At 40.3% G+C, this 20,542-nt stretch overlaps 1 protein-coding gene across 1 annotated transcript in view; it reads right to left on the reverse strand.

Annotated features, from left to right (window-relative positions):
- The window catches only part of phactr2 (phosphatase and actin regulator 2), a 46,245-nt gene extending 25,993 nt beyond the window's left edge, over nucleotides 1–20,252 (reverse strand). Inside the window, exon 1 of the mRNA XM_030070076.1 lies at nucleotides 20,117–20,252. Within this exon, the coding sequence (XP_029925936.1) occupies nucleotides 20,117–20,252 (136 nt within the window). The remainder of the gene's footprint in view (nucleotides 1–20,116) is intronic.
- Between the last annotated feature and the right edge of the window lie 290 nt (nucleotides 20,253–20,542).

Below are 20,542 nucleotides of genomic sequence, written 5' to 3' on the forward strand. Positions count from 1 at the left end.
GAAACAGAGCTTTTGTCATGTATTTGAAAAGTAAAGCATCATTTCCCATACTACCATTTTTGATACCATGGTTGTGTCTTAGCTGCAGGGTTTAATGAGTTTGCACGGTGACACTTAGGCTTGGAGTTTGCACTTAAAAAGTAAAGAAATGCTACCTGTAATAGGGCACTTTTTTGGTCTAAGTTACTGTTATAAAATGCTTTATAGAGCAACAAAAGGACACATATCCTGTTAAAATGAAAGAAAAGTGACATTTTGTGACCAAATTGTGCACACGTGGATGTGTGTGTGTGGTGTGTGTGTGGTGTGTGTGTGTGTGTGTGTGTGTGTGTGTGTGTGTGTGTGTGTGTGTGTGTGTGTGTGTGTCTGTGGGTGTGTGTGTATCTGTGTGTGTGTGTGTGTGTGTGTGTGTGTGGGTGTGTGGGTGTGTGTGTGTGTGTATGTCTGTGGGTGTGGGTGTCTGGATGGCTGCTGCATGTCTAACGTTACTGTCAACCCAGGCTCTGTGTGGTCTCAGCTACACTCTGTTGACAGCAGATAAAAGTATTTCTCTTTCTCTTTCTCTCTCTCTCTCTCTTTCTCTCCCCATTTCTCTCTCTCTCTCTCTCTCTCACACACACACACACACCACATACACACACTTCAGATGAGCCCCATACTGAGGCTAAACCATGGTTTTGGCATGGTTTGGTCTCAGTCTTGTCAGCTGGTGGTGTGAGTGTATATGACTAATGTTGAGCAGATATTATTTTAATGTCCGTCTTACAACAGATTAAACTGCTTGGCTGAGAAGTCATTCAAATGTATTCCCTCATTTTAAAGCCATGCAGTATCCTCTCATAAGGATGCACGACTCCTTGTCTCTTTAATTCATAAGAAATCAGCTGGAGCTCAGGGTAAACTTACTCCATCATGGTGAGCCTGATTCAGAATCAGAACCACACTCCTGCCAAAGTCAGGCAGTCAGACACTGTCCAGACTCCACACTCATTAACATAGCACAGTCGACAACCCATAAGGGTTTGACTCAGTATGTAGTCATGAAGGCCCATGCTGAGGTCACTGTTATCTGATGTTTTGTTCTGATATTTATTAGGCCTAGTTTTACATTTGAAGAGTGCTGAGAAACAAAAGAAAACAATTCTTTTACAACTATTTTCCGACTCTTCTGACGGATGCCAATACCAATACATACACATGTTTTTTCCACTTCACTGCAGAGAACATCAAGTCTCTTCTGTAGTGGAATTAATTTATAATTATGCCTGGTCTTATTGTGGTGGCCCACTGTACACATTCACTTGGCAAAATAATTAAACTACTTCAACTTAGCTTATGTAGAACATGCCATATTTATGATATGACATTTTCTTTCAAAACACACTGTGAGATTCATCATACTTAAACAGACTGGGATGATGCTCTCCCTGAGACAATCTGCAACCAGCGCAAATTTCACGTCATTTTGGATTGATACCTATATTTTATTTTACAACCGATATCAGCTGGTACTAATAACATGCTGATCTTATCATTTATTTATTTTTTTTATGTTTTTAAGCCAATACTGTCCTGATACATGTCGTTCTAAGCCTTCACAACGCCACATTGTACCACACCAGCTCTTGCCTTACCCGCGATCAGCACTTTAACTCTCTTCTGCTTCAACAGCCTGGGAGATACAGCTGCCTATTTGTGGAGCTCTGCAGTATTCACACATGTGCAGGTCCTCACACACATACACATACACACACACACACACACACACAAATCCAACTTGCATAGCATGCAAAAGTGCAGTGGTTTTTCTTTTGGATCAAGACTGCCACCTACTGATAACTACTGAGGCACTAATGACAGCTCCAGCTCAACTAGACAACAAGAACAAGAAGCAAACACAAGAACTTGTTCATTCTCAGGGGATCCTTCATTACTGACTTCCCATGGACATGCTTTCCATTCTCCTTTTGTCCATCTAGTCAAAAAAGTATATACAAATAATCTTTCCCTTTATTTAATATGACAAATTAGAGAGAGCACATTCTTGCTATGGCTTGTTGCAGTGGGAGGGAGGGTCACACACACATAGACACAGACATTTACATGTTAGCTGCCAAGACAACAGCAGTCTTGGGAAAGGAGCCTCTGTCATCAGGGATTAAGATGGAAATGGATAATTGAGACAGGAAGGAAGTGAGTGAAGTGGGTGGAGGAATGGGATGAAGACAAGACAGGAGGATGGAAGTACTTAGGGAAGTTAACAGAGCAAAGCGACTGTGTTAGCATTGACGGGTCAGTAATCTCATTAACTTGATGTATCAGCTACGCATACTGAATATGCTGGTTCCCCTCACAGCAGCGCTGGCCACTGAACATCTCCACTGGAGTAGTTTGGGGTTAAGTGACCTACTCTACAGCCATTTAACAGTTGTTTTGTACTGAACTGCAAGATTTTCATCCAAATACATGTCAGTGTTACTCATCTCTCTTACAAAGTGGTATAATACAGCAGTAGTGAAAGCTTCTACAAATGTGCTTCTCAACAATCTGGTGTCAGGTCTTTCCTCAGAGAAATCCTCTGGTGAACAGGCAGTGATGTGTTTTACGTTTCCAGCAGCAGCTACAGAGGATTGTCTGCATAAGTGGAAGAACCGAACAGCTTGCATGACCAGCAGAAATCACCAAGGCTGAACCGACCATGAGAAGAGCGCTACCTACAGAAACTCAAACTTCATTAACATAATTACAACTTAGTGATCTCCGGAAAAAAATCATAGCAAAGACCAACTATCACCAGAGATCCTGCCGAAATAAAAACAAAATGTACAGTTAACTCATACTTAACATGGAAAAAGTACTTCTCATCCACCTCATCTACTCTGATTTTCTGAGCCAGTCCAGGGATTTGAAGTGTCACCAAATCTGGTCACAGACACTCAGTTACTCCTCTGCACTGTACTGATTCCTATGTAACCAAATTCCCACACTGCTTACTGATGAAATATATTTATTTTTATATATATTTTGCCTTTACTTTACCAGGAAGTCCCGCTGACTTTAAAAATCTCCTTTACCTGACCGAGGTAGAAACCATACAAAATCCCAACAAATTAAAATACAACATATACAACATGATATACAAAAATTCACATTAAAACAGAAAGACAGCTATTCAAAGCCTCTCAGGAGAAACAACTACATGCCTCCATCACCACATTCTCTATGATGGGCTTAAACTCTATAACCAAGGTGCATGGTAGGAGAATGCACTTTTCCCCAGGTCTGTAAAACCCGGGGTACATTAAAAAGCAACCACTTGGAGGAGCGTAGCTGGTAACGAGCAGAGCTGAGACAGAGAAGGCTACAGAAGGCACCAAGATTGCTTCATAAATAAAAATGTACCAGTGCTGTTGTCCACAAATCATCAACGATGTCCAACCCAACAAATCATAAATAATGCAATAGTGAGTGAGGGATTTTGCATTTGTAATGAAATGTACAGATGCATGGTACACTGAATCGAGCCTCAGTAGGCTGGAGGGGGCTGCATGCATATACAATATGTCACAGTAATCAATTACAGACAGAAAAGTGGCTTAAACAACTTTTTGGACAGTAAAGCAAGATTTAAAGGCAGAATGAGTAGGATTTGTCCATTGCGATTTGCAAACACAACATTCAAAGTTGTCCCCTTTCCTGGCTAAGCTAACCGCTGACAGCCAGTTTTCATTTCCTAGGATGACAACACATCACCAAAACCTCACAATTGGCATAAACGGTGCCAATCTCCTTTGATCTAACATCAGTTGTGACGGGACAGTTGATATGGAGATATATGTATGTGCTGATTGTGATCGTAGCATTGAATAGTGTTTTTTGTCAGTATTTATTGCATCGTTCATGTGCCTGACATTCCGGAAGCCTGCCTGTGAGGTTTTGGTGACGTGTCCGCACTGCTCGCCGGTCTCCGCTCCGCGCCGGTCTCCTGGGCTTTGCTCCGCCTGCGGCAGTAGACCTCCTTGTCTGTTGTGTAAACTTTCATTACGCCTTCGCGCAGCGCATTTTAAAGGCGAGGACAGGGGCTCATTTGATTGGTTAAATGTGAATCGGCTGTGTCAAACTCACTCCACGCCTTCTCTCCTCCCTTGCGCCGGTAGGAGGGACGGCGGAGTACTTGTGCCACCGAGCATGGCGTGCCAAACTTGGAAAATCCGCCTGACCACACCCAGTTGGCGAGCGCATCTGCGCTACGCCCCCGCCTCGCCAGGTCTGTGAAACTAGAGCCCTTGGAGTCAATGTAAAAATTCATTTTTAAACATCAATTTTTCACTTGTGGAGCCAATCAATCATTGTTAAAAACAAATTAACATCATCTCCCTGTTGTCTAGATCAGTGTTTCTCAAATGGGGATACGCGTACGCCTGGGGTAGGCTACTTGGAGGAACTCCAGGGGGTACTTGAGATTTTTTTAAATTATAACACAAGACTACATTGCGTAGATCCGACCGAGCAATCTGTCAAATATCTACAAGACTACCTGACAAACACCAGGCAAACAGCTGATTTCTCAACTTAAGTAAACAAGAGCTAAACAAGATCCTCCGTGAATTTTAATTTCTATAATAAAGTGCCTCAGCGGAGTCAGCACCACGGACAGTAGGCTACCTGTAAGATTTTCCACAGAGATGTGTGGCTATATATTGTTATCAGTTATTAATTAGCCTATTAATCGTTATTCATTTGTTTAGTCTTTATGAGTTTCCTGGGCCATTTATTTAATTAATTTGTCAGATTTGTTTGCGTCTGTACATTAAAATGAACTTTTAATAAATCAACACATCTGTGAAAACTGTCGTCTTTATTTCAGAGGTAAATTGATAACAGCCTGAAAAGGTGATTATATAACTCTGTTCAGCCTTAATGTGGCTGCTTACTGTCCTTACTTTTGCTGCTTAGCCACATTAATCGGAGCTGACGTTAAATTGGAATGACACACTCCCAGCTGAAATGAAACATCTGCCGGTTAAAAATGACTGAGAAGTCGGTAGAAGTATAATTATCAGTCCATGAAATTTTTTTTTTTTTTTCCAGCAGATATTCTAGTTACAACATGATTGAGCTAGCAGAGCAATTTTATTTTGCTATGTTTGGTATCTATTCAGTTTCAGGAAAACACGATGTAACCACTGGCTTAGTCAAATTGTCAAGCTGCTATTGAGCTGCTACTTGCCAATTAGCTCAGGGTGGTAAACGACTGTCTTTGGCTCCAGAGGTTGCAGGTTCAAACCTCGACTGGTGCAGAATCCACATTGTAATGTGAACATCTTAATCATGTGCTCCAAACTGTGTGACTGATCACTGAGCAGCATCTTCCTAAAAATGCTTGGACCCCACCCATTGCTGCACAGCAGCTGTAATTTTAAGCATATTTCCAATACATGTTCCCATGTAATTGGAATGTCATAGATCATGTATTTATAAATATATTAACCCAGTGTTCATCACATAAATGTAAATACATTATGGAGGACTTTTATACATATAAAAGTCAATATATGAACACATATATTATATATTTATATTGCAATATATGGCAAATATATGAAATGCGCAATTGTTGCTGTATTTTTCCATATACTAACATATATTGCAATATATTGATGCAATATATAAATATATGCCACACATATGATTCACCTATATATTACACCATTTATTTCTGAGACATTTTCAAATATATAATATATTTCTATACATTGTTGTTCGCATATTAAATGTAATATATTCTAATACATTACAATACATTGCATTTCATATATTGGTAAATATATTTTCTTTCCGTAAGGGACTGCCCAAAGGCTGATGCCCAGAAGAGTCCTGAGTTCAGCAAAACAGGATAATCCAGGCAGCGGGCATGGTCTCTGAAGACACACACACCAACACACACTTCTAGTGGGTCATAAGTGATGACAGAGAGGGACTATTTTTTTGTGAGTCTATACATTGTTTTTTTAGGAAAATCTTACTTTTTCCACTTTTAAGTAAAGCAAGGGAAAAGCTCTCCTTTCTTTAACCCAGACCCGTTTCATGCTTTTTAAATCTGTGCAACGGAGACAATGCCCAAACTGCTCGGTGAAAGTACTAAGAATTTCCACTGTATTTCCAGGTGACCACTTCAGGAAAGCCAATTCTGTTTGTCCTGTCTGACACTAAATAACAGAGATCACTCAAGAGAGTCTGACCTTTTCATTGACCGGAGAGGCAGAGAGGAAGACAGTGGAGGTGCAGGAGGTAGAGGGCCAGAAGAGAGGAAGGGAGTCATCAAATATTAAGCAGTGGCCTCAGCAGAACATGGGGGTAATAATTGTTTAAGTGCTACTTTTCCGAGCTTTCCTCCCCTTCCCCTTGATTTATTTATTAAACTCAGTTTCTGTCAGGGTAAAGTCTCCTAATGTGTTTGCCACCAAACTAGAGGGAATATGGATCAACAGTGTGTATGTGCGTGTCTCTATTAATGCTAATGTACCTAAAATGCGAATGCTTTTGCACACTGATGACTATTAGTTGAAATGCACCTGAAAGCCGCTCTTTTTCCATGATTGCTGGAAAGCGTGTGGGATGGGGAGTGTACGAGCGCAACCTTGGATTTAGACTGTGTGGGAGATATGGAAGCACCTTAAGTACAACATTTTCAGTCTTCTAAACATCCATGTGCACTTGCACCCCTATGTTGCCGCATGAATCCAAAAATATGAGATAGGCGTATGTGTGTATAAAGTAACACCTGTCGTGTGGCTTTTAGTCCATGTTGTGGAGTAGCTCACTATTTCAGGATTCGGGAACTGGATATATCTTTGAGAAGTCCATGATTCACACTACAAACTGTCATAACATTCAAGTGTGACTCAGCAGTGAGCAGGCTCTGTTATGCAAGCACATCATGAGCTGAGAAGAACTGGACTTAAATGGTCTGATTACACAGCCAGGGCAATTTCTTCACAACACTTGATAACTTTATTTAAGCAAACTTAAACCTGTTCAATATGTATGAGGAGGAAAAACATGTAGTGATGTGAAAACATTAATATACTGCATAATTGTATGAATTTAAATGCATTCAAACCTCTTCAACTCCACCGCTCACATGGATGGAGTTCATTACAAATGCATGCTGAGCGGCTGAGGTTCGTTCAAACCTGAATCTTTATTCTAGTGGAGATCCTAAGGTTTCCAATAGTACCAAATACATGCTCCTGCATTACAGAGAAATGTGTTTAAAATGATGCACAAGACATCTAGACATTTTCTGTTTTATGCAATAGTGCAGCTGAAAAAGGTATCTTCAGACTGAAAATTTCACTCAATATATGTGCAGTGTAACTTGAATATTTCAGTGTAATTTTCCTACCATATAAAAAAAAAAAAAAAAAGTTTTCTCTAGGTTTGAAACTACCTCTGGGGAAAAGCTCAAGGTATTACAAGTATTTCAGAATGTATGTATCTATATTTCCTGTTATTAAAGAGGTTTTAGTCATGAATTTTAACATTTCAGTGCTAGAAGTGCACAAGTGCATAATACCTCCATTCCCAAAAGACGCCAATGAATTGGAGCGGTGGAGATGTACACTGTTATGTTGAATTGTTTTGGTGTTGTTGTGGTGCAGCCGCCATATTAATATTACTGAGGGGCATTTACAGTACTGCTGACCTGTGTTAGAGAGACACAATTTGTGTGGCTTTTCCCACATGTTACAATCTAAAATCAATAACTTAATATTGGGTGATTTAGTTCCTGCACGTGCTCCCACTCCTCACAGGGAAAGGTAGCCAATAAAGCTTAATCCGACAATTATCTATCCATCATTTCATACAGGTACTTGTACCCTCCATCTCTCCCTAACACTGTTACTAGAAAGGATAACAACCCCATAAAATTAACCATTCAGTCATTTATTGCAGTAATATGGTGGTGGTTACTGTCATTTCTTTTCCTCTTCCCATCTGCTAGCCAGCTTGCCTGAAACCTGATCTCCTGTTTGTTGTATTCTGTTTGCTACAGCCATTATAAGCAGCCATCATTGCTAAAATGTTGCCAGTATAAATCAATAGCTGACATCCTGCCAGCCAGAGAGCCAGAGAGCTGGAGAGAGACAGGGAGAGGGAGAGAGAGACAGATGGAAGAAAGCTTGATACTATACTGTTTTGGTCTTTAGTAATGACCAAAATGTTAAAACACAAGATCAGCATGTCTGTGTGTGTCCATGTTGGTTTTAGATTGGTCTGAATCTGAAAAAAAAAAAATAATAAAAAAAAAATAATGGAATGAGACAGAAAACAGACGACGGGAGAGTAACATACATGGCAGCCAGCATTTATTTCTACTCCTTCATATTGCAACTATATAAGGTCATATCGGCACAGATCTACTGGAAGCCCCCTGTCACTCAATCGTAAAAACAGCTGTCCCGAGCACGTCAGTCTTGTTTGCTCAGATGTGTGTTGCTGCTGTTTGTCAGGACGTTATTGCTCCTGTGGAGACTCAACAAGGGCATTTGTTTTAAAGCAGACTGCCAGCGCCACTGGTTTTTATGGTGATGATGGTTGCTTTGGCAAGCGTCCAGCAGCCTCTCACTGACACAATGAGGTCTGTATTACTCGAGTGTGGCTCAAAGGGTCTCGGGCAGCAGCACATGCGAGCTAGCCTTTTTGAAATCGGATATATTTAGCTGCCACACTTGTGCCAAGTTAACAGAGAACAACTGTAAACAAGTGAGCATTCCTGACACAATCACCAGCACAAGTAGCATAATAATAGTATCAATATCATCTTATTAATGTGCCAGATGGTGTTGAATGAAGAGCAATGACAAAAGGATAGAATAATTTCTCATCTTAACACACCCACTACACCCACTACACCCACTTATGAAATCCATTGCATCATAAATACAGTATGAGGATATCTGTCTTTAAACATCTTCGGAGAGTTGAGCGATGTATCTGTCAAACAGGAAATATGTTGCTTTTCAAGGTCAAGTTTCATACCAAATGTATGTATGTGAGTGAAAGAGAGAGCAAGAGAGAGAGAGAGTTGCCACAGTAGCATGATGATTGATTGCATAGATGGTATTTGGTGGAACGAACAGCCTTAGTTTATGATTATTATATTTACAAAAGAACCTGTACCCTTGATTGAATGTATAACTGATAATGGCATGAGAATATCAAAGGACCCTGCAGACTGAAGGCTGCTGAGCAACAAACACAACATAAGATCCTGTCTGACTTCGACTGGAACTGAGACAAATCTGTTCAATATCTCCAGATGACCCAAAGGCCGAGCACATTGCTGAATTACTTTAGTCGAAGGGCCACATGCAAATAAGGACATTCAGTCTCACATTACATAATCACACACACACACACACACACACACACACACACAATTCAGAGGCGCACACAATAATACACAAACTTGCATTTTAAACAACTCGCTGCGGCAAGACCAACCCCAATACAAGCTGTCACAAGGCCTCCTCCCCACACACACACACACACACACACACACACTTACATGCACATGCACAAGGATGCAGACAGACGCTACTTTGCCTTGCAAAATTCAGTTTCAAGAACACATAGCCATAATATTTCTTTGTGTGATACCTATGCACAATACAGACAAATGCACATGTAAAGCATGAGACATGTGCTTCAAAGCCCTCAGGCATGTGAACAAGCACATGTACAACATACATACACACACACACACACACACACTACATGCATCCATGTCTTACCCCTCCACATTCTTCAACACCCAAACACACACACAAGCATGTGAAGGCGTTGAAGTGAGCTGATTCATGTAAAGCCTTTATGAATGACTAAACTCTCCTAAGACACCACAAAGGAAAACCTAACTATTCATTAAAGGATAATTCCAACGTAGCATTTTGTGTTAGCTCAGCACAAAGACTTGAAGTCAATGCATCATGTGTATTTGAAATACATGTCTTGGAATTAAAAAAAACAAACAAAAACAAAACAAGACAAAAAAAAAAAAAAACAAAAACAAACAAAAACAAACAAACAAACAAAAAAAAACAAGACAGTTTAGGAGAAGTTAATTTATGCCAGTTCCACCATCTAACTTCTCCGAAAACAACTCTCATTTTTAAGAAAAAAATCCAAGATGTGTACATTGTGTAATGATACACGGTGTAAATAAGGCAGTTTTGGAGTTGCCATAAGGTTTATTTTTTTTACTTTGACATAGCTAGGCTAATGACTCCCATAGACTTCAAGTCTTTATGCTAAGCTAACACAAAATACAACCCATATGAACTGAACTACTGGACGCACAGAGGTGAAAATGGTATCGAACATCTTGTCTCAGTCTGGGAGTCTCCCACTTTCTCTCTGTGTCCAACAGTAAATACTGAAATGATGTTCATACAAAACACTAAACAACTAGGTGTAGTAGTAGCCAGTGTCAGCTGCATTGGTGGCTCACCAGTTAACAGTTCCACTCTGGTAAAAATGGCATCAAAATTGAATTTAGGCAATGATATCTTATGTGCAAGTAGCATATAAGTCAACTGGTCAAAACTTTTTTTCAGTGTAAGCTGTTGGGAACACCAGCATGCTAACTAGTGGTGGCAGCTGGTTACGCAGCCCACTTTTGCTCTGCATAGTCAAAAATAACAACAGTGGTTTATGGAGAGTGTTTCTAACCATGGTAGTATTGCCCAGTGGTACTCTGCAACCTGATCCCATAATCCAGATGAATAAAGTAACCATTTATAACTGGAACAACTGGAGCCATTTTGCCTAGTAAACACTATGACATGTTATGACAACAGCAGCAAACTAACAAGAAGTCAACTCCATCAGATAATATGGGCCAAATGCGGCCCGACAGGCTGCCGGAGCCCCAGCAGCACTCCTCCAGCCGAATGTGACACCAGCCAGTGAAGCGCAGAACGGCTATTGTTGTGTGGTCTGGTACACCCAAGATGGCTGCCAGCCAAGCCCACCTGAGAGTGCTGGGCTGAGCAGAACTGGCTGCACCACACCTCGCTCTTCACTGTGTATATGGACAACAAAGATACTTTGGTATGTGTTTTGTCTTTAGTCATATGATTAAAAACTCTAATGCCCTAATGCAACTTTGGGCAGACTTACAAAATCAATAATTACATTACAAGTTAAGTAGGCAATCATCATTGAGTTATAACCATTGACTGTGCACCATTAATAAAAGAGTCATCAGCAAAATTGGAGCTCACAGAGACAGCAGGAGCCTGGTAAACTGAAGATTAGCAATATCAAATCATCATCAGTGCTGCCATCTGATTAATACGCTAAAAAAATTGCTCAAAACTTCATGCCTTGCCCCTTTAAATGATTCACAACTGGATATTGTTGTCACTGATATACAAACTTGCTGCGTATTTATTTTTAGACGATGAAATAGGATAAATGAGCACTAGGTAAACCACGTCCAGCTCTGCATTTCTCAGGCAGATTTCATCTTGACTAGCAGCCACCCATCCACATCATACCTCACACTAAGTGACAGGCCTTTTTCATACTGTACAAGTAAGCTGTGAAATGTCAAAGGCACAGATAGTTGGTCATATGATGTGCACAGTCATTATAACACCAACGTTGTGTTTGAAGGTCTGTTTGTGTGACTCAGTGCTCACATTAACATTAACAGTAACAAAGTCCCGCAGTAATATTCACTGTCAGCAGTGGCGTTTATAGCACAACCAAGATCCTGACTATAACATAACCTGGATGTGCATGTGCACTTTACACATAAAGCGATCACCATGGATGTTTTGTACGAAGATTGCACGGGAAGACAAGAGGAGCAGGCGGTAAGAATTACAATGTGTACGCTGTGCCTTCTGTAGAACTCACACAGATAGAGAAAAGTGAAAGAGACACTGAACAACACATGCAGAGAGAGAGAGAGAGAGAGAGAGAGAGAGAGAGCCTTACTGTAGAGGGGGAAACTCACCGGCATGTTCCATGACTTGACCCAGAGAATATTATCAGCACTGTGAGCTGATCCTTCCCTTTTCCCGATACTCTACCTCTCTCTCTCTCTCTCTCTCTCTCCTCCTCACTCTCTCTGACCCTCCCTTTCTCACCGTCTCCCCTCTCCTCCTCCTCTCTTGGCTCTCCCCTCCCTTTCCCTCTGTCCCTTCTCCTCTCGCCTTCCTTCTCTCCCTCGCTCTCCCCTCCCTTCCTTTCTCCCAGCCTCCATCTCTCTCTCTCTCTCTACTCTCTACTACTCGCTTGCCCCTCCTCCTCCTCCTCCCTCCTGCCTGCCTCGCTCCAATAAAGAGCATTAAAAGTTAATGTTTGTTTCCATCTCACTCCCTCAGCCTCCCTCACAATCTCTCTCTCCTCCTCTCTCTGTTTCTTTCCATCTCTTCTACATGTCAGGTTTTCTTCCTTGTATCCCCATATCTCCTCTCTGCCTCTCTCTGTGTCCCCCGGTTTGAAAGGAGCAGAAAAAAAGAAAGAAAGAAGGAAAGAAGGAAAGAAAGAAAGTGCCCTTTCTCTGAATGCACCATATTAGAAAAGGGTTGATGTATTTGCGTAAGTGTGTTGACTGTTGTGTCAGTTCATTCGCTGCAGAGAATAAGCAGACCTCAGTGCAGCGCCTTCAGTTCAGTTCTATATTAGCTGATGGCAGGCATCTCGTTCATATGTAAGTCTAACAAGTACACATGCTGTCCAGTCCCATGATGCATCTGTGAAGATGATGCATTGACAGAACTGATAAATGTGATCTCAGCCCTCTGGCTCCCTGAATCAGCTGCTTATAGGTCTCTTCTTTAAATAGTAGCAATATTAGGTGACTTGGCTCGTCTAAGTTGTAAACTGAATCACAAGAGCAGCTTGTATGACATTACCTGCAGCGCTACCTAAAAAAGAAGGTGATATATGTGAAAATCTATTATCTAAATCTGTTATCTGACAATTATCAGAGGATATAGCTGTAGAGCCTTGTCATCATACATCGCTTTGTTGCAGCAAGGCATACAAAACTATGTGATTAGCAACCCAGAGGTCAGGTGATAACATCAAAACTTCAACTGCATACAAGATTAGGAAGACAGATTAGAAGATTTATAGCTTCGGTTTGAATTTGTCATAATGAAACAACTTTAACTTCCTTTTATAAATTGGAAACTCCTCAACACTGCACAAACTTTGTATATGGTACGTTACAGGGCTGAATGTTGACAAAATCAAATATCACAATATGTTTGACCAAATACCTCAATTGTGACCATATTATAGTGATGACAATTGTTGCCTGCAAACCATAAGATTTTTGATAAACATTCATTAGTAATGTGGATATGATGTCCAAGCAGGTAGAGGCAAATAATATGATAGCTATTAATTGCATTCTTTTCCTGTAATTCAGCCTTTAAAACCAGGAAAAACAACAGATACGCCAAATCACGAGATTATGATCCCGGGCGGCATCTTGTCTTATGTCACGATATCGATATAATACTGATTTATTGCCCAGCCCTAGTAAGTTATGTCCATGAAAAGACAGTGATGGGAATGTTACGCATTTGCCCTTCAGATTGTGGTTGTGAATATGATGAGTCAAAAAACTTTTCCTCATGTTTCCTCTAGTGCCACCATCAAACTCCAGTCATTTTGAGGATTTTGTTGCTGTTGCAAACTTCAGCACGGAGGTATTAATAAACCAACAACATAAAAACAGGACTATTCACAAAGCAAAATACACTGATATACAAAAAAAAAGAAGAAGATTGAGATACACAGAAAGGGACAGACACACAAAGAAACAAAATGTTGACAGAGAAAGACACGGACATGAACGGCACAAGAAGGATGACAGATGGACATTTTCTCTTTATCTTTCCTCTTTTATGTCCAATAAACACACACACACACGCACACACACTTGAGCTCGCAGTCAGACGTCCCTCAAGTGCTGTGAGTATCCACTCCATGACATTGTAAGTATGTCATCTGTATGCCATGAAGGCTCGATGTTGGATGAGTCATATTGGTACCCTGTGCTCTCTTCAAATTGCCGGAGCACACACACACACACACACACACACACACACACACACGAGTTGGATATTTAATTTCCTGTTCGTTATCTCATGTGTGGCATAGGATGGAAGGAAGCACACCCTGTGACAAGGATGAGGGAAGAGGGACAACATATAACACAAGACGGGTTTCAGTGAAAGTGAAGCATGTGTGTATGTGTGTGTGTGCGTGTAAGTTAGTGTAAAGACAAGCGAACAGACATGATGACCACACAGCCATTAGGCTATTGACTACAACGCGGCAGCTGCACTATAATGCCCGTCTCCTCTCTACCAGCTCACTCCTGCTGCTATCTTTTCTTCTTTCCTCCCCTCCCTGTTCTTATCTTACAGCGCACGCTACCCACTTATACACACGCTTGTGTGTGTGAACAGCATTATGATAGTGTGTGTGGCATGACAGCAACATCCGGCCTGTTTGCTGCTGAGGTGTTTCAACAAACATTAATAGAGTTAAAGGTTTATTAGTTAACTGCACACAAACTGGTACACAGGGAGGGAAGGGGTAAAGAACTGGAGAGACTTTGACTTATGATGCTCATCTATGCAAAATCAGCCATGCCAGAAGCTCACTGTAGGCCAATACATACATTGAAAACAGATTTAGGAAGGTTTAATCAAAGAGAATTGAAGTTGTCTTAAAGTTATATAAGAGTACATGATAATGTTTGTATTACTTTTTATCTGTGGGGTGAAAGGCTTTGGAGATTGAAGGGGGATAACTCACAACAGCTTCAATTTGTGCACTTTAAACCAACATGACACATAAATGCAGCTCACTGCAGCTGTCATAGGATTGCGATCACTTCATTAGATTACAGTCACCTGTTGTTTTGCCTACCAGGACAGCCAAGCGGTGTAATGAGATACCTGGAGACACGGGTAAGGCAGGGGGCAAAGAAAAATGGATAAGTCTGGAAATAAAATGAGATTACGGCGGGGCAGAACAGTACATCAAAATATTATTGCAACTGCAGCGTGGCCAAATGCAATATTCAAATAGCAGGAGCTACAATGTTTTGATAAAGGTCAAATGTGTGGCAAAATACTATTATAAATGAGGTATTGTGATGCCAGAGACGCCCTGGCCTACAAATCAAATTCTCCAGGTGTAAAGAAACATGTTTGTTTGGTACAAGCCTAAAGAAAAAAAATACATCAGCGTAATTTTAATAGCTTTTTCAGTAAAAATCAAAATTAAAATGTAAAAATGATCATTCCCTTTAAGATCATGAATCAATCAAAATGGCAAAATATGTCAAAATAATTGCATTTTTTTTTTTTTTTTTACTAGCCCTAGATTATAGTGCATAATATTTGATAAAGGATAAAGGCCCATTAAAACTCATGAAATAATTTCAAAATCTTTGGTTGTTAATTTGAAAATAAGACTGTTTTCAAGATGAACTATATCGTTCTCTTCAATGTAAACGAAATCTTGGCATTTTCTTGTTTCAGAGGAACCTTATAGATGTTTTTTTTTTTTTTTTTTTTTCCTTTTTTCAATTTTTAGAATCTATTTTAAACTTAAACCTGGATATCTTTCATTCAAGATCTAACAAAGTGAAAAGTTTCATTTGATGACAGTATGTTATCCAATCATAGATTTTGGTTTTAATTACTGAATGAAGCCTCAGCTGTAAGGTTTTGTATGAACCAGCGGTTCTTCCAGCAGTAACCAAGAGAAACGGCTCGGAGGCTGGCCGGGGGTAGACTGTGTGGGAAGAGGAGGAGGAGGAGGGGCTGCTTGGCACATTACAGCACATTTTAACAAGTACTTATTGCAGTCTAAAAGGGTCTGTAATCAATTCTATTTCCAGGAGAGCACCCACAAAAAGCAGAGTGTATCAGCAAGCTGACACTCCTCTCCTGTCCTCCTCTGTTCTTTCCATCTGTTTGTGTGGTCCTCCTCCTCTTCCTCCTCTCTCATCCTACCCTTGCATCCCATTTGCATCCTTTCCTCCCTTTTTAATGTTTTGTTCATTTTCCTCTTTTTCCACCATTTTGTCACCATCTTCGCCTCCCTTCCTTCTCCTCTTGTTGTCCCCTTTGTCTTTCTCTCTGCTGGATCTTCTCTCGCCTCCTGCTCTTCCTCCTGGTCTCTTCGGCTCTTTTCTCCTCTCCTGCTCTTTTCTCTCCTCTTCAGTTCTCCTTCCGCCCTTGCTTTTTCCTTTCCTTTCTCCTCCACTTCTCCCTCCCTTCTGCAAGTGTAATTATATGACTAATACAGAGCATCAGCAGGACAGCATGGTATTTAGAACAGATAGCAAAGACTACCGAGACCTAGCCATTACTCCAAACACATTCCACATGCAAGCATATATATATATATATATATATATATATATATATATATATATATATATATATATATATACATAAACATATATATATATATATATATACATAAACATATATATATATATATATATATATATATATATACATAAACTTGCCAATACACATATGCTTACACACACCTCTTTTCTAACCTCACAGTATCATAAAGAAACAAGACTAATTGTAAAAATCAAACATACCCTTTTTTAAAAGTAATTCCACAATATATTCTATTAATGGTGCACATTTTATAAATCAGTACTATAAATTATTTTTGCTTTTCACTCAAATCTACTCTTACCATGGAGAAACTGCTTTATTCTTTTGTATAAATTATGAGTACAACTTATGCTTGCAACCAAATCAGAGCCTTGAAAATAAACAGCAAAGCATGGGGCTGTCAAAAACACCCTATTGGGAAAGATGCCATCCCCTAATATTTGATGTTTTGAGGATATGATAATAAAATATTTGATCTGAACATGTTTGAGAGGAAATCTCCTCCTCTAAGAAATACATTTCATGTTTGAACACCATTTGATTATTTGTACTCTACTTATATTTATTCTATACAATTTAGAAGCAACTGCTTGAAAAATCAGCTAAACAACTCAAAATCCACCTATACTTTGTTGAATCTGTCTACTACAAGATCAGATAAGCTGCATAAGATATTAAACCCCCCCCACCCCCTCTCTTAAATTACAAATTCATCATCAGTGCATGACTTTTTAAAAAAGCCACCCGCCCACACAGAGTTCAGAAATGAGTGCTGTCACAAGTGGGCTCTTTAAGACGGTGCAGACACTGTTTAATTCAAAGGTCACAGTTCCATCTGTGAATTGTCAGTAGCCTAACATTAGCGTGCTGTTTTCAAAGCTTTCAGCATTCAAGTTCACCTGTGCTAAGTGCAAACTGGCGGTAAACTCAAGGACGTAATAATGTTGTTTTCAACTGAGAGGAAATTGAAAAGAGATTAACGTTCATGTGAACAAAAATATCTTCAAATAGTGCATGTTTTAAGGTTGCACTCTTTTTCAGTGCATTATTTCACTGTCTTTTGGCATTAAATAAGGCATTACTCTTAGATGGTATTATTCTAAACTTATCAGAAATAGGATTCTTTGCGCAGTTTTCTCCAAGTTATAAATGTGAGTGTCCATCAATCAGTGTTGGCTCTTTGATGGCGCAGTGACCTGTCCAGCAAGTCTGCCCAATGCATGCTGGGACAGGCTCAAAACCCTCCACGCATTCCTTCGAGCGCCCTGAATAAGATCAGGGGGATGAATGAAACAGTGTTTTTTTTGGGTTGGTTATGAAACATTTATGACTCTTAGAGCTGGTATTTCGTTAAAACTGCGAGGACGTTAAAAAGGACTAGACTCAGGCATTAATTTTGGTAATATTCCCCCTAGGGGCTATTTCCCTCCGGCCATGGGCATTTTCCATTTAGCTGGGCCAAGATGCTCCTTTTAGTAAAATACTGAAAAACGTTGTAATTTGCATAATATTTTTCAGAGAGACATAAATCTAACCTTCTGTTCATATAAATTTTATATGACAAGGGTGGAAATAAAAAATCCTTGAGGGCAGTGGTTTGGCCTGCCTTGTCCCTCCTCCATTTCAAGCATTATTGTTCAGTTATATTTATGGGTTTTTATATACATGTCAATGACTAACTCTCACCCTGTCTAATACCAGCTATGCACACAGGACAATGACCCAGGTGCATACAAATGGTAACCATCTTTACTGATATTTATTTAATTATCTTAGGCTATCTCACTTTGCAATGTGAAGCCAGTTTTCCTCTCCTCCTTCTTCTCTGAGGAAAACAGTAAGCACGTGTCAGTGTGCATTTATATGCTTGAAAAGCTTTGCTCAGTTTGACGGGTCTGGAAAACCTTAAATGTCTTCAAATGCGTAAGCTGCCATCTTTATGCGCTTGGTGTTGTCTCTCACCATGCCTGCAGAGGATGGTGCATTAGCTCCCCCTGGTGCTTCATTTACAAACTGTTCAGTTTACTGGACTAAACAACTGCACAGAGTAACATACAATTTTTCTACATAATAATAATAATAAAATAAATATAACACATACTTTATGGCCTTGGGGTTTTCCAGCCTTTTAGATCAAATTTTGTGAATTTAGTCTGACCAAGGTGTCCAAGATTATTAAAACACCGTTCTTAAGGAAGCCCATCAGAAATGGGTGCAACTGCATTTGAACCAACTCCAGGGTGCGGAAAGGACAGAAATGAGATGTTGTGAAGGCACGATGCAGCTACAGGAACATTGATATGCCATTACTTCAAGACCTGTGCAATTCTGAGTGTACATTTTTACCCAGGGCCAAACCAAACTACTCCCAGGCAGCTTCAACCATGAACCCTGTCTAATTCCAATCTTACATGAAGCCAGTGTGATACTGAACTAATACTAGCCGACAGAAACATCTAGGGAGCATCTAACGTCCTAACTGGGCCACTCCATAATCATTTCCTGTCATTACAACTTGAATGTAAACACAGAAAACTTCCTGTTGCAGTTAAAGGCAACTCTTGTGATGGCAGTTTATCAGATAAGTATTAGTGTGTGTGTTTGTAGCATTGTAGGAAATTAATGAGACTGCTATGAGGTATGATTCAGGCCTGCAGTGTATCTAAAAGTAGGTGAGAGCGGTTTGAAGGGACTGAGAGCACAGCTACAAAGACTCTCTGGGCCAAGAAGCAGCAGCTGGATGATAGGAAGTTGTTTTAACCACTGAAACAAATGAGAAGCCTGCATGAGCTCAACTGTCAGATGGTAGACAGCAGTGGTGTGACCGTGTGACATTTAGCTGAGACAGTGAGGACAGATAACTGGTTAACACTGTGGCCAATGTCTTTGATATGGTTTACAATGCCTGATTTGTTCACCGGCAAAATACAGTGCACCTCTTATTCTGTATCACATTGGCTGCAGTTTGTTAGTTTACTTTTACTATGAAACCCTGTGTTTGGTGGCAGAAGTGGGTGCAGATGCGACTTGAAACACTTTGCACAGTTGGCGCAGGTTAACGCAGAGCAGGAAGCTACTGCTGCATTGCTCGAGCTCCATATCTAAATTAGAAATCCTGTGCAGTAATGTTGTAAGGGTTCCTCCCATGTGCAACACCACAAAGACACATCTCAGAGCAATGCTAGAGAGCAGAGTTTATCTTTGTGAGAAAAAATTCTGAGTTGTCAGTTTTTCTAAGTTTCTAAGCCAGTCTTTCTAAGCCAATTGTATTTATTTGTTTATTTAACAATTAAAATGTAAAGAGCACCATGCAAAACTGTGAGGACTCTTTAGACTCAAAAGATAAAAATGTAGACTTAATTTGACGGTTTAATCTACATGGCTCCCATTAATGGCAGGGCTCACGGATAAATTACATGCTTATTCCACAGTCTGATCTAACTTAAATCAATCCTCAGCAGTTTTGCAAAGAGCATCTTTATTGCAAAAGTGTATACACTCATGCGGTTGACTGTTTTTATGATTTCCTTGCCTAACTTAGAAATTATTATTACAAGGCTTGTTTTCCTAATGTAATAATTTTATGGTGGCATTTTGGTTAAACATTCTCTGTACTGATATTTGGCAAATGATGCCCAGCAGCCTACCTGAGCGGGCTCCCCGGAGCCTGAAGAAGACCCTGGAGCGGAAGCCGGAGGTGTCGCTGTGGGAGCGCAACCTGGGAAGGGGCCACAGCAGAGGAAAATGCCTCAATTCCGGGTAAGTGTCCCCCTCTTCTGCCATCGTCGTAGTCAGCGATGTTAACCTCTGTGTAAGTCCTCTTAAAACGCGGGTAGGCTACAGGAGGCCCAAGCTTTGGTGTTGCCAGAGGTGGTGACTGTGGTATAAATTACAGCAGAACAGAAGTAATTCTGGCATCATCATCATCATCATCTGCCTGCCCCTCCCCTCTCACTCTGTCGAGGGCTCAAACTTTTTTTGGTGAAGCTGCAGGCGGGACTTTTGTTCCCTCAGTGTAGTCTGTCAGGCTGGCAATCGCTTTACACAGTGAAGCTGCCAAAAGTGATGAGTAT

Source organism: Myripristis murdjan, chromosome 15 (assembly GCF_902150065.1).
Source record: "Myripristis murdjan chromosome 15, fMyrMur1.1, whole genome shotgun sequence".
In the NCBI taxonomy this organism is placed as follows: domain Eukaryota; kingdom Metazoa; phylum Chordata; class Actinopteri; order Holocentriformes; family Holocentridae; genus Myripristis; species Myripristis murdjan.